This window comes from Tachyglossus aculeatus, chromosome 1 (assembly GCF_015852505.1).
Source record: "Tachyglossus aculeatus isolate mTacAcu1 chromosome 1, mTacAcu1.pri, whole genome shotgun sequence".
NCBI classification, from domain to species: Eukaryota; Metazoa; Chordata; class Mammalia; order Monotremata; family Tachyglossidae; genus Tachyglossus; species Tachyglossus aculeatus.
Genome location: NC_052066.1, coordinates 135,443,338 through 135,457,214, shown reverse-complemented (window position 1 = coordinate 135,457,214; position 13,877 = coordinate 135,443,338). Strand labels below are relative to the sequence as shown.

General features: G+C 43.1%; 1 protein-coding gene across 1 annotated transcript in view; it reads left to right on the top strand.

Annotated features, from left to right (window-relative positions):
* LRRC1 (leucine rich repeat containing 1) overlaps positions 1-13,877 on the top strand; it is a 169,653-nt gene that overhangs the window by 120,039 nt on the left and 35,737 nt on the right. Inside the window, exons 5-9 of the mRNA XM_038750569.1 lie at positions 7,508-7,564; positions 8,350-8,413; positions 9,626-9,700; positions 11,835-11,979; positions 13,257-13,375. Coding sequence (XP_038606497.1) covers positions 7,508-7,564; positions 8,350-8,413; positions 9,626-9,700; positions 11,835-11,979; positions 13,257-13,375 — 460 coding nt within the window. The remainder of the gene's footprint in view (positions 1-7,507; positions 7,565-8,349; positions 8,414-9,625; positions 9,701-11,834; positions 11,980-13,256; positions 13,376-13,877) is intronic.

Below are 13,877 nucleotides of genomic sequence, written 5' to 3'. Positions count from 1 at the left end.
TTGGATCTGTGACCTTTGGGCTTTTGACATTTGCCCTGACCCTTGGCCACACAGCGCTTATGTACATATCTATAAATTATATATTATAAATTAGTTATATTAATGTCTTTCTCCCCCTCTGGAATGTAAGCTCACTGTGGGTAGGAAGAGTATCCAACAACTCTGTTGAGTTGTACTCTACTACTACAATCGAGTCTTTTAGACTGTGAGCCCTCTGTTGGGTAGGGACTGTCTCTACATGTTGCCAACTTGTACTTCCCAAGCACTTAATACAGTGCTCTGCACACAGTAAACGCTCAATAAATATGATTGATTGATTGACTGAGCCCACACACTTCACTCCTCTGCTAACCTTCTCATTGTACCTCAATCTGGTCTGTCTCGCCGCTGACCTCTCGCCCATGTCCTCTCACCTGGAATGCCCTTCCTCTTCATATCTATCAGACAATTACTCTCCTCCACTTCAAAGGCTTTGAAGGGACATTTCCTCCAAGAGTCCTCCCCTGACTAAGCCCTGTTTTCCTTTTCTTCCATTCCCTTTCTCACCAACCTTTCTCCCTTTATTCATTCCCTGCCCCAACCTCACAGCTCTTATGTACATATCTGTAATTTATTTATATTAATGTCTCTGTCTCCCTGTACATTGTATGCTCATTGTGGGCAGGGACTGTGTCTGCTGTGTGTCTCCCAAGTGCTTAGTACACAGTATTAAGTGCTCTGCACACAGTAAGCACTCAGCATATACCATTGATTGATGTGCAAAGGTAAATGATATATAGTAAAATTCTTCCAGAGCCTACAATTTTCAGGAAAAATCTATATTTGGCTTCTAAAAATAAGTGTAGGAAAGAACTTCATTTCTGAAAGTTATACAGCAAGGTTTCTTTAAAGGAAAAAGCAGGGAAATTTGAAATTTGTAACATCTATGTCTCAACTGTTAAATTATAGTAACTAGTTGATTAATTATGAGCAAAATGATTCCTGATGTAAAAATAAAGCCCTATCATTCACAAAAAACCTTTCAGTGTTGCCTTATGGAGATCATTTAGACTATTAGTGCTTCCATTTACAGCATAGTAAGCTTTTTTGAATCACTAGTTGTTTTGGTCCACTCAGCATTTTTTTTTACCCCAAATTCCCCAGTGTTTCTTGGCCTGCTAAGTGGAAAAGCAATATCCAACAGGATTGAAAGAGCTTTTAAACATAGAGAGAAACAGCTGTGAGTTCGTTTAAAATACCCACTTCATTAATCCCGGAAATAGAACCTCTAAAAATAGTTTGGTTTATGGTCTAGCTGGTGACAAATTTTTAATGTAATATCTATGTGGCTTTTAACAAAACTAGGCAGTATTAAAGGTGGTAGGTGCCACGAAGACTTCTGTGAAGCTCTATTTTGTTTCTTTCTAGGGGAAACTTCTGAGGGGTAAGGGAGGGTGTAATGGTCTTTCTGGGGCATTTTAGCCCAGTTTCTTGGTTCCACTTAGGAATCTTGCACTAAATTTGGCCATTGGCTTCACCCCCACATGTAAACGCCTCAGTTGAAAAATTAATCTTTAAAATAGGATTAGTTTCATTATTGATCAGATTTTGGCAACTGTACCCCATCCAGCTTGGTTTTGTATAAGAATTAATTTTTTTTTTTTTGGTCATCTGCAAACCTCTTGAGTTTTCCTCTTTGGATGGGACCTAGCCAAAAAGATAGGGTTTGTGTTATGATGTCAGGATTGCCAGATTTGTGTTATGACATCAGTACTGCCACATGTAGTCTGGCCAAAGTAACAGGGAGAAGTGGGTGGCTCAGGTTGGGAATAACCTTTTGGCAAAAACGTGTTTCCTCTGATCTCAGAAGATCATTAGTCATTAGTCATTAGTCTCAGAAGATTATTTTTCGGGCGCTTACTGTATGAAGAGCACTGTACTAAGTGCTTGGAAGAGTACAGTACTACAGAATTGGTAGTCATGTTCCCTGTCCACAACAAGCTCACAGTGTAGAGGGAGAGACAGACATTAATATAAATGAATAAATTATGGATATGTTCATAAGTGCTGGAGGGCTGAGGGAAGGGTGAATAAAGGGTGCAAATCCAAATGCAGAAGGGAGTGGGAGAAGAGGAAATGAGGGCCTAGTCAGGGAAGGCTTCTTGGAGGAGATGTGCTTCTATAAGGCTTTGAAGGAGGGGAAGAGTAATTGTGAGATATGAGGAAGAAGGCAGGACGTGGGCGAGAGGTTGACAGTGAGATTGACGAAATTGAGGTACAGTGAGAAGGTTGCCATTAGAGGATTGAAGTGTGTGGGCTGGGTTGTACTAGGAGAGTAGCGAGGTGAAGTAGGAAGGGGCAAGGTGATTAAGTGCTTTAAAGCTGATGGTAAGGGGTTTCTGTTTGATGCCGAGGTGGATAGGCGATCACTGGAGGTTCTTGAGGAGGAGGAAAACATAGACTGAACATTCTTGTAGAAAAATAAGGCCTGCAGAGTGAAGTATGGACTGGAGTGGGGAGAGACAGGAGGCAGGGAGGTCGGCAAGGAGGCTGATACAGTAATCAAGGTGGACCAGGATAATTGCTTGGATTAATATGGTAGCAGTTTGAATGGAGAGGAAAGGGTGAATTTTAGGATGTTGTGAAGGTTGAACCCAAAGGATTTAGTGGTAAATTTAATGTGCGTTGAATGAGAGAGACGAGTCAAGGATAATGCCAAGGTTATGGGCTTGTGAGATGGGAAGGATAGTAGTGCTGTCTATAGTGAGGGGAAAATCATGTGGAGGACAGTGTTTGGGTGGGAAGATAAGAGGTTCTATTTTGGACATGTTAAGTTTGAGATGGCAGGATGTCCAAGTAGAGTTGTTTTGAAGGTAGGAGAAAATGCGAGGCTGCAGGGATGGAGAGAGAGCAGAGCTGGAGATGTAGATTTAGGAATCATCCGCATAGAGGTGATAGTTAAAGCCATGTGAGTGAATGTGTTCTTCAAGGAAGTGGGTGTAGATGAAGAATAGAAGGGATCCCAGAACTGAAACTTGAGGGACACCTACAGTGGGTGGGAGGCAGAGGAAGAGCCCGTGAAAGAGATTGAGAATGACTGGCCAGAGAGATAGGAGGTGCCCCAGGAGAGGACAATGTCAGTAAAGCTAAAGTTGGATAGTTAACTGTGTTGAAGACAACTAAGAGGTCTAGGAGGATGAAAATGTAATAGAGGCCATTGTATTTGGAAAGAAGGAGATAACTCGTGACCTCTGAGAGGGTGGTTTCTGTGGAGTAACAGTGGAAGATGGCAGTCAGGGATGGAAGAAGGGAGGGGCAAGTGTTTTGATAAGGTGTGAAGGAATGTGTTCAGATGCATAGGAGGAGGGGTGGATTTTAGAGAAGGCAGGAGATCTATTAAGATCCTGATGGGAGAGTTGAAGAAGGGGTTAGCAAGCGATAGTTTAGGGAGATCATGCCTGATAGTTTCAATTTTCTCAGTGAAGTAGGTAGCCAGGTCTTTAGGGGCTAGAGATGGGGAAGGTGGGGAGACAGGGTTTGAGGAGGGAGTTAAACGAACAGAACAGCTGGGGAGGGCAATGGGCATGGCTGTCGATGAGGATGAAGAAATAATTTTGCCGGGCAGAGGAGAAGGCAGAGTTAAAGCACACAAGGATAAACTTGAAGTGGTCAAGGTGGGTTCTAGATTTCTGCCAGCAGCGCTCTGTGGCTCATGTACAGGTGTGAAGGAGGCAGACTATGTAGGTGATCCAAGGCTGTGGATTAGTGATACAAGATCGACAAAGGGATAAGGGAGCAAGTGAATTATTCAGTAGGGAGGTTGGTGTTCAGGGTGTCAGTTTGGTCAAGGGAAAGTAGTTTGGGTATGGAGGGTAAACCGGGCATGACTTGAGAAAATTGGATGGGGTCAAAACATCAGAAGTCTCTATCAGAGAACAGCACAGATTTGTGGGGAGGAGGTGTGTGGGAGAGCAGACAGGTTGAGGGCATTGTGGTCAGGTAGAAGAATGATTGTCAGTCGTGATGTCTGAAACACTGACTCATAATGAGCACATCCAACACCTTTGCCTCCTAGACATTGTAGCCTAGTGGAAATCAATCAATCAATCAATCGTATTTATTGAGCGCTTACTATGTGCAGAGCACTGTACTAAGCGCTTGGGAAGTACAAATTGGCATCACATAGAGACAGTCCCTGCCCAACAGTGGGCTCACAGTCTAAAAGGGGGAGACAGAGAACAGAACCAAACATACCAACAAAATAAAATAAGTAGGATAGAAATGTACAAGTAAAATAAATAAATAAATAAATAGAGTAATAAATATGTACAACCATATATACATATATACAGGTGCTGTGGGGAAGGGAAGGAGGTAAGATGGGGGGATGGAGAGGGGGACGAGGGGGAGAGGAAAGAAGGGGCTCAGTCTGGGAAGGCCTCCTGGAGGAGGTGAGCTCTCAGCAGGGCCTTGAAGGGAGGAAGAGAGCTAGCTTGGCGGATGGGCAGAGGGAGGGCATTCCAGGCCCAGGGGATGACGTGGGCTGGGGGTCGATGGCGGGACAGGCGAGAGCGAGGTACAGTGAGGAGATTAGTGGTGGAGGAGCGGAGGGTGCGGGCTGGGCAGTAGAAGGAGAGAAGGGAGGTGAGGTAGGAGGGGGCGAGGTGATGGAGAGCCTTGAAGCCCAGGGTGAGGAGTTTCTGCCTGATGCGCAGATTGATCGGTAGCCATTGGAGGTTTTTGAGGAGGGGAGTAATATGTCCAGAGCGTTTCTGGACAAAGATAATCCGGGCAGCAGCATGAAGTATGGATTGAAGTGGAGAGAGACACGAGGATGGGAGATCAGAGAGAAGGCTAGTGCAGTAGTCCAGACGGGATAGGATGAGAGCTTGAATGAGCAGGGTAGCGGTTTGGATGGAGAGGAAAGGGCGGATCTTGGCAATGTTGCGGAGCTGAGACCGGCAGGTTTTGGTGACGGCTTGGATGTGAGGGGTGAATGAGAGAGCGGAGTCGAGGATGACACCAAGGTTGCGGGCTTGTGAGACGGGAAGGATGGTAGTGCAGTCAACAGAGATGGGAAAGTCAGGGAGAGGACAAGGTTTGGGAGGGAAGACAAGGAGCTCAGTCTTCGACATGTTGAGCTTTAGGTGGCGGGCGGACATCCAGATGGAGATGTCCTGAAGGCAGGAGGAGATGCGAGCCTGGAGGGAGGGGGAGAGAGCAGGGGCAGAGATGTAGATCTGGGTGTCATCAGTGTAGAGATGATAGTTGAAGCCGTGGGAGCGAATGAGGTCACCAAGGGAGTGAGTGTAAATTGAGAACAGAAGGGGACCAAGCACTGAACCTTGGGGAACCCCCACAGTAAGAGGATGGGAGGGGGAGGAGGAGCCTGCAAAAGAGACTGAAAAAGAACGACCGGAGAGATGAGAGGAGAACCAGGAGAGGACGGAGTCTGTGAAGCCAAGGTCAGATAGCGTGTTGAAGAGAAGGGGGTGGTCCACAGTGTCAAAGGCAGCTGAGAGGTCGAGGAGGATTAGGACAGAGTATGAGCCGTTGGATTTGGCAAGCAGGAGGTCATTGGTGACCTTTGAGAGCGCAGTTTCCGTGGAATGAAGGGGACGGAAGCCAGACTGGAGGGGGTCGAGGAGAGAGTTGTTGTTGAGGAATTCTAGGCAGCACGTGTTGTATGGTATACTCTCCCAAGTGCTTAGTACAGTGCTCTGCAAACAGTAAGCACTCAGTATACTGGATTGACTGACTGACATGGGGACACAGTCCTAAACCCCATTTTACATATGAGGTAACTGACACAGAGAAGTTAAGTGGCTTGTGACCTTGGACCAGACCAAGGCAGACTGAGTGTTTGAACCTCTAGGGTAATATTATATATATGCAGGCTTAGGAGAGTAAAAAAAGAGTTAGAAGGCATGAATCCTGCCCTCAGGGGGCTTACAGTCTATCTGGGGAGATAGACACTTCAGTAAAGTACAGGTAGGGCTAAAGGATATTTGGGAGTTTGTGTGTTAGGCTGCGTGTATTGAACTATTTTTTGAAACCAGATGTAATCTAAAAGAAAGCTTGGCTGTAGTCTGGTTAGCCTCAGGGTTAGCATTTGTTCATATTATTTTATGTTGGGAGTTTGTCCTAGGCAAGGTGTTATGTCTGAAGCAACTGTGATTATTAAAGGATTTTATTTCTTGGTGCTAGTGACTGTACATTCATTAACTTTCCTAGAACATGATTCAGCTTGAACCTGGGGAAAGGGATTCTGAGTTGGCACATTTCTCTGAATGGAGATTCTCTTCAATAGGTTTATTTTTGGTGAAGCTGAAGTTTAAAATACTTTGAAATCTTGTTCCCTCATGTCAAGTGCATTTTTTCATTTGGAGCCTCTGCTATTTGCTGGTACAATATCTGGTTTATATTTTGCCCTGGGAAAGGAGAGTTTGGAGGATTAAGGCAGATTATAGTGTTGGGATAATGTCTGACTCCTTGTGTTCTGTTCACTCATAAATAAAACCCTGAAAAAAATGTGACTGTTACTATGGTGATATTAGCAAAAGCCTGGTTTATGGCATAACTGAAAAGCTTAGAAGCATGCTCTCCCTTATGCCAGCATGTGCCTTTCTGTGCAGGTTGTGCATTCTAATAATTTGTGCCTTTCTGACACTACCACTTTGTATTTGTGTAGCTCTTCAGTGACAAAAGCCCAATAGAAATTTCATGTTACCTAACCCCAAGAGGGATAGCAGAGAAAAATCCACACACTATTTTGTTTCCAATTTTCTTGCTGGGGCAGCGTGGTCTACCAGAGAAAACATTTCTTGGGCGTGGAGAATTTTGGCATCTGTTCCAAGCTGTGCTCCTTCCTTGGTTGTGATTTTGGTTGTCACTTAACATCATTTTCCAGCTGTTTCAAATGGGGGTTACTCCTAATGGCTATCATGAAGGAATGCTTTTCAGAAATACACTCACTTGTGGCAGAATGTGTATTTTTCACTATGCATTTTATATTGAGTGTGGCAGCTGAATTAAGGAATGCTTTCCTGGTAGTAGGTATCTGCCTGCCAGAAGAGCACTGCAGAGTCAGTAGATACTGGGTGAATCGTACAGCATGAATTTCTCCTAAAAGCAAAGTTTGGCAAGAACCCAATCCCCATGCTGTAGGAGAATTGGGAGTGTGAGACAATATATACAAAGCACATTAAATCCTGTGGGATAAAAGTAATTATTTTAGTGTGACAGAATTATTCCATCTTGAGAGTTTTAAGAAATGGCTTTGAAGGCCCAACACTCGCATGCTGTGTTTCAAACCCTACCCCTGAATGACTGTTCTAATGGGTAGTGGGTAAGAAACATTTTTAGCAGGTGTGAGTTGTTTACTTAGGTGATATTTGGATTGGGTGAACTAAATTGCAAATTTCAAGGTGTTAACTTCCTTCCAGGATGTCACACAGTCAATAATCTGTTTTATACAACTACATGTGAAGCCGATATGGATGAATTTTTCATCTTTTTCCTGTTCCAGCCTCTATAACCTGGCTTCCCTGGAACTGCGAGAGAACCTGCTTACATACTTGCCAGAGTGAGTTTCTAGGGGACTGGGGGAGAGGGAGTATTGTGTGAAGAGCGCATCTGCCAGGTAATTCGGAAAAACTCTCTCCTCATGATGGTTGATTCAGGTCCAAAATAAAGGCTTGTCTTGCATGATTTGAACACTTATTATAACAAGTTTCAGAGCCACATGTTACAGCGGCATCTTTGTTCTTTCTAACGAGGTTATCACTCTAGCCTGTATTGGACATATCAGGGATTCCTCTGCCGAGCCCATAGCCAAATGGGTAGCTTTTCAAATGTACTTCACACCAGCTTCCTTCCCTCTAATCACTGTAGAGTATTAGAGGTCAGTCCGATGGTTTGTTCCACCACTGGCTAATTGAAGTATCAGTGGTCGCCACAATACACTGTGAAAGGCTCCCTGGACTTTGGGTCCTCTCCTGCCGCCATATTGCCTCACAGTAATCATTGCCCTGTTTCTGAGGAACCAGTGCATTGACATTTGAGGCACGGGTTTATTGTGACTTGATTCTCTCGTATTATGAAGTTGGGCTGAGGCATGATTCAGGGACATGGGGTTGGGTGGGGCACAGCAGTTGTATAATAGGACAGAAGGGGTTTCACTGTGCTTCCAATTCCCTTGCCTCAGGCAGCCTCGCAGAGCTGAAATTATTCATCCCATCCTCAAAATGGTGCCCTGACAGGGTCAGTTTAGATGAGACAGTTGGAGCTGAACACTTTTAAATTTGTATAAAAACAAACCACCGTATCCTTTGGGTAGGATGACCTCACGTAGTACTTTTCTGTTTCCAGATCACTCACCCAGCTTCAGAGATTAGAGGAACTTGATTTAGGAAACAATGAGATCTATCATTTGGTAAGTGTTTTAAGAAGGAAGTTCCATTTGAACCTCATTCTCTTCAGCCCTAATTGGGAAAGACTAGAGGAGAGGATGGAAATTCTCAGGAGGAATTCTCAGGGAGGTGGGGGACTGACAGCTGGTGACAGGAAGCGGGATTTGAATAAGTTGAAGAAATTTTAAAAACCACTCTGGAAGCGGCATGTGGTTTAAGGAGGCATCTTGGCCTATCATTAAGAGCATGGGTCTAGGAGTGTTGAGACACATATTCCAAACCCACATTTGCTACTAGTCATCTGAGTAACCTTGGGCATGCCACTTAATTGCTCAATGTTTCAATTTTCTCATCTGTGAAATGGGGATAATATACCTCCCCGCTCTACTTCAGAGTACTGAGGATAAAATGAGACAAATTGATTTGAAAACACTCTGGAAAAATGAAAGTCCTATACAAATTCAAGATATTACTATTATTATATGAGGGGACTAGGTATTTAGTTTCAAAAATATAACCTGTGGAAAGGAATCTGGGAAACTTATTTGGGCTCTTAAAAATAGTTGGTACCAAGGATATTTGAGAATGTATCTTTATATCCAGTTCAGCACCTACAGGGCCTAATATATATGTCTATTGCCTGTTACCTTGTCCATTCATTTTGTGTCCTCTTGAGCCCTAAAGGCAGCTATATGTTGCTTCATCCCTTACTCAGCGTGCATTCTGCAGGATTGATGTCTCAGCAGGCTCTTAGGAATGCAATGGGGCAGGGCTCCATTGACCCCTCTGTGGTTCAGTCTTACCTCAATTGACCCTACTTAATGGCCCAGGGCTCCCTGCTCTAGAAGGCCGTGGCCCTCTCAGCAGGCAGGACTCCCAGGAGTGGCACCATCTTGTAGGAAGGTGGGACAGTCACTGGTGCCCAGCTGAAAGGCTTCCCCCTCCCTTGGCCTTGTCTGACAGCATCTTCAGGCGGGACAGAGTCTAAGGTTGTCCCGGACTGTACACAACCAAACCAATGCTAGCAACCCTAGGCCAACCAGGAAGGAAGGGGAGACAGCAGAGCAGTGTACGCCGGGAGCATATGGGAGACTGCAAGCAGAGCCTCAGCTTCCTCCCCTCTTCTGGATGACCAGGATTGACTCTGAGAAGGGAAGTGAGAAGCCTAATCAGAGTTAGAAGTAAAAAGATCACTGGGAAACTTGTGACCCTAACCTTATTTTAACTATTTCTAGCCAGAAACTATTGGAGCACTTCTACATCTTAAGGATCTCTGGTTGGATGGAAATCAGCTGGCTGAATTACCTCAGGTAAGTAATAACAACCATCTCACACAGCGTGGCTCAGGGGAAAGAGCCCGGACTTTGAAGTCAGAGGTCCTCGGTTCAAATCCCGGCTCTGCCACTTGTCAGCTGTGTGACTTTGGTCAAGTCACTTCACTTCTTTGGGCCTCAGTTACCTGCTCTGTAAAATGGGATTAAGACTGTGAGCCCCACGTGGGACAACCTGATCACCTTGTAAATTCCCCAGCACTTAGAACAGTGCTTTGCACATAGTAAGTGCTTAATAAATGCCATCATTATTATTATTATTATTATTACCACTCATGTATGCGTTTTTCTTGGGGTAGTTGAAAGTAGGCCCTACCGAACTGAGCTGGAATGAATGAGCCTCGTTGTGTGCAGGGAACATGTTTCCATCTCTTTTATGTTGTATTCTCCCAAGCACTTAGTACCTAGCTTTTCACACAGTAAGGTCTCAGTAAATGCGAATGATTGAGCCACACAATAAAACAAACATGCTGCATTTGTGTGCATTTAATAGTCGAGATTTATATGTAGCAAAATGAAAAGCTCAATGCGCCCTCCCCATTGGTAGTTGAAACTGTTAATTGTGAAACAGAGGGCCTGTCACCCATGTCCACATTCACAGTCTGCTTTAAGCCTAACAGATGTGTACAGTCTGAGTTCTGCTATTATTGTCATTATGCATTTATGGAGCACTTTATCTTGGCCAAATGGTCTGAAGTAATTTTACTTAGTTATTGGTCACCACATTCCTGTAATAATTGATGGAAAACAAGGCTAAAAGCTTTTATTGAACATTTTCTCTCATCAATATTGTGGATATCTTATCTGGCGTGTGGTGTTTTGCTCTTTTTTTTACTTTTTTAATACTGAACGTAAGAATTGTGTCCCAGATGGGGTTGAATCTTGCACAGATTTCTACGTGCCAGTTATATTTTGGAACTGAAGCAAGCTGGCTGTTCCATCTGGTGAACAGGCACAGCAGGCTAAAATAATTGGGCTTTTTACTAGTTTGAAGCGATTTTTAGCCGAGTACTCAATGCTGTTTCTTGGCCTGCTATCACCTTGTTTTCCCCAACGCCTTGATTGAGCTTTGTGATTTGCTATAGACCCTATCCCAGTTTTAGTTTAGGACTGTTTAGTTTATTCTCATACTGTAGGTGTTGTGCTTTCAGCATTAAAAACACAGCTGGTCTTTTATTTGGTTTAGCTGTGTTTATAATGTGTTGGGTTGAGGATGCAAATCGGAGTCCCATCATTGTAACCATAATCATGAGTTGCCCCAGTTTGAGTCTGGAGACTGTTTTACAGTTCACTGGACCAGAAAATACTGGGAAGGAAAGGAGGGAGGGAGGAAGGGGCAAGGAAAGAATTGGGAGGGAGGAGAAGAGTATTGCATGAGGTTGGCTGTAGAACTAAAAGCTGAGGCAGTATAGGGACTATTCTGGGGTTGAAGGAATGAATGTAGATTTATTTGATGGACAGCAAGGGGGAAAGGGGCACAGAGTATGTTATAAGGATAAAGGCATGGGAGGATAGGAAATTTCTGTAGAAAAAATTTCCTTAGACTGACAGATTGGAATCAAGGGTCTATTCCACTATATGACCTATTGACTACATGACCTATTTGCAACCAGTCAGTTTGTTCTTATGATAGTCTCCCCCCCACCCCCAGTCCCAATTGCTTTTGGCAGTGTCTCTCTTATTTTCACTTCAACGAAATAAAAGGCTATTGGGTACCAGTCTCAATTTTCAAAATAAACAATTTTTATTTTGTGATTCTTCAGAGTACCCATGAATTGATTGGGGTCAGTTGAGTGCTATATGTAACTGGATAGCTTTTTAGAACCCCTACATAGAAGAATGAAGAAAATGGTATTGTATTACCTGTTTCTATTCACTGCAGAAATGCTGCTCATAATTGACATATTCCCTAAGGTTGATTTATTCAACTTGTGAGCTATCAAGCTTATAGTTGAATGAAGGCTTTTGCGGAATCTCTTATGTCATCATCATACTAAGTGTTCTCCAGAATTTAGAAAGATGTTCCTGTTTCCAAGTAGGGCCAGTTTTAAGGGTTTCTCTGGAATTGCTTTGGAAGTTATGTTACTCTTGTTTTTTTATGACATTAATATAGGAAATAGGAAACCTGAAAAGTCTGTTATGCTTAGATGTCTCTGAAAATAAGTTGGAGAGGCTGCCTGAAGAGATAAGTGGCTTAACATCATTAACGGATTTAGTCATTTCTCAGAATTTACTGGAGATCATACCTGATGGCATAGGTAAGTAACTGCATTCGTTTTCTATCGTTCACTTTCTTAGTCTTTGCTTTGAACTGAGAAATATCTGAAATTCCCAGATACAAGGACGGAACTGTATTAAGGTGTATCTCTGGCCACCATTTTCCAGAGCTTTACACGCTTCCCCCATATCACTGAGCATGATTTTAATTCTGCCTATCCTATCCTTTAATGTATAAATAGAAATATATATATGTATATATTTCTCCTTTGGATTTCAGTGGGCAACCCAAAATTGTAGGTTGAATTTTGAACTTGGACTTGAAACTGAGCTCTCAACTTTGAAATTGTAGGGTGAATTTTGAACTTGGGCTCATATTTCATGCATATAAGTATATTCTATTGACATCAGTAGTAATTAGGGTGCAGTAGAATGAGCATGAGGACAACATGTTATGGTTTACGCATTCTCATTTTTCATTGTTTTACCAATTGCCCTGGCAAATGTCACCTTTCACCCCAAAGTGAGTACCCCATAGAAATATCTCACTTTTTCCAGAATTCTGCTCCACCAGAAATCCCCCTTTTCAGGAAAATAGTCTCTAAGTTGCTGCCGTGTTTGCTGTAGATTTCTGCTGAGGTCTACTGTTCAGGATTAGAGCCAATGAAGTTGTATCCCTTGCCTCTTGAAAGGCTCCCAGACAGGGCTTAGGGCCTTCTGAAGGCAGTGATCAGCTTCCAGTCTCTCTGGAAACAGTCCCTACTTCTTCCAGGGGCAATTTTATTTGGAAGTCCGCTCCTTCAGCAAGAACTGTTGCTCCTAAAAGAGACATTCTGTATTAGGGATTCCACTGTACCACTAACCCTTGAGAGATGATTTTCTAGCGCCCTGTACCATACCGCATAGAAATTGCAGTTCTCTTTGATGTTGTTTTCTGAAAGTAGGTTGGTTGATGTAACTGAATGAAATATAACTAGCTAAATCAAAGATAACCATCTTTCAATGCTCCTTGAGGTATTACCAATATCTCAGTTCCCTGGGCCCAGGAGAACCAGAATGTGCTAACTGTGGACAGTGTAAAAAAACCCATCTTCTAAAATATTATTCCTCTTGTCAGGTGGCTTTATCTCTTTTAATAAATATTATTTTGTATCTTCTTGCACCCATTGGCAAATTAATTAACTGTGCAGTTTCATAATTAGGAAAACCCAGGACAAATATCACCTCCCTAAAACAAAAAAAAAATCTAAGAACCAGATACCCAGTGTCTGAGGAGCTATAGTTCTGGAACAGATGAAGTTATTGCTTTCTCTTACAGGAAGGTTAAAGAAGCTGTCTATCTTAAAAGTTGATCAAAATAGGCTAATCAAGTTGACAGAAGCCGTTGGAGAATGTGAAAACCTTACTGAACTAGTTCTTACAGAAAACCAACTTCTGGTAAGTGAGGCCTGCCTTCCCTATTGGTAGCTTACAGTCCAGGAAGATTGGGAAAAGGCTGTTTTGGCTACAGTATGTTTCTTTTTATTTCCTTTTTCTCTGAACATTCTGACCATAAGTCCCACTTCTTGGTCTTCAGCCTGTCCCACCTCACAATAATTTTGTTCAACATGTTTACTTTTCATCTATCTCAGCATGGCACTGAAGTTGTTCACATGGATTTAAGTGACTCCAGAGTTAGACAGGATTGTGGAAATTCAGGGGACATGATATGGTACTCATTAGTAAGGACCTGAACCACCATTAGAACTCCTCAAAGTTCCTGCTGAAAGTAGATGAGCCCTAACTAAACTTTACTTGTGTCATATTGTCCCGGATAGAGTATAGTTCTATATTGGTGGAAGAGAAGGAATGTAGAATAGGCTGCCTCAGTGTGTATTTTAGTCAGACAGTCTCATCATTAGCATAAGAGAAAGACTGACTTATAAGAGCCTATTTGTCC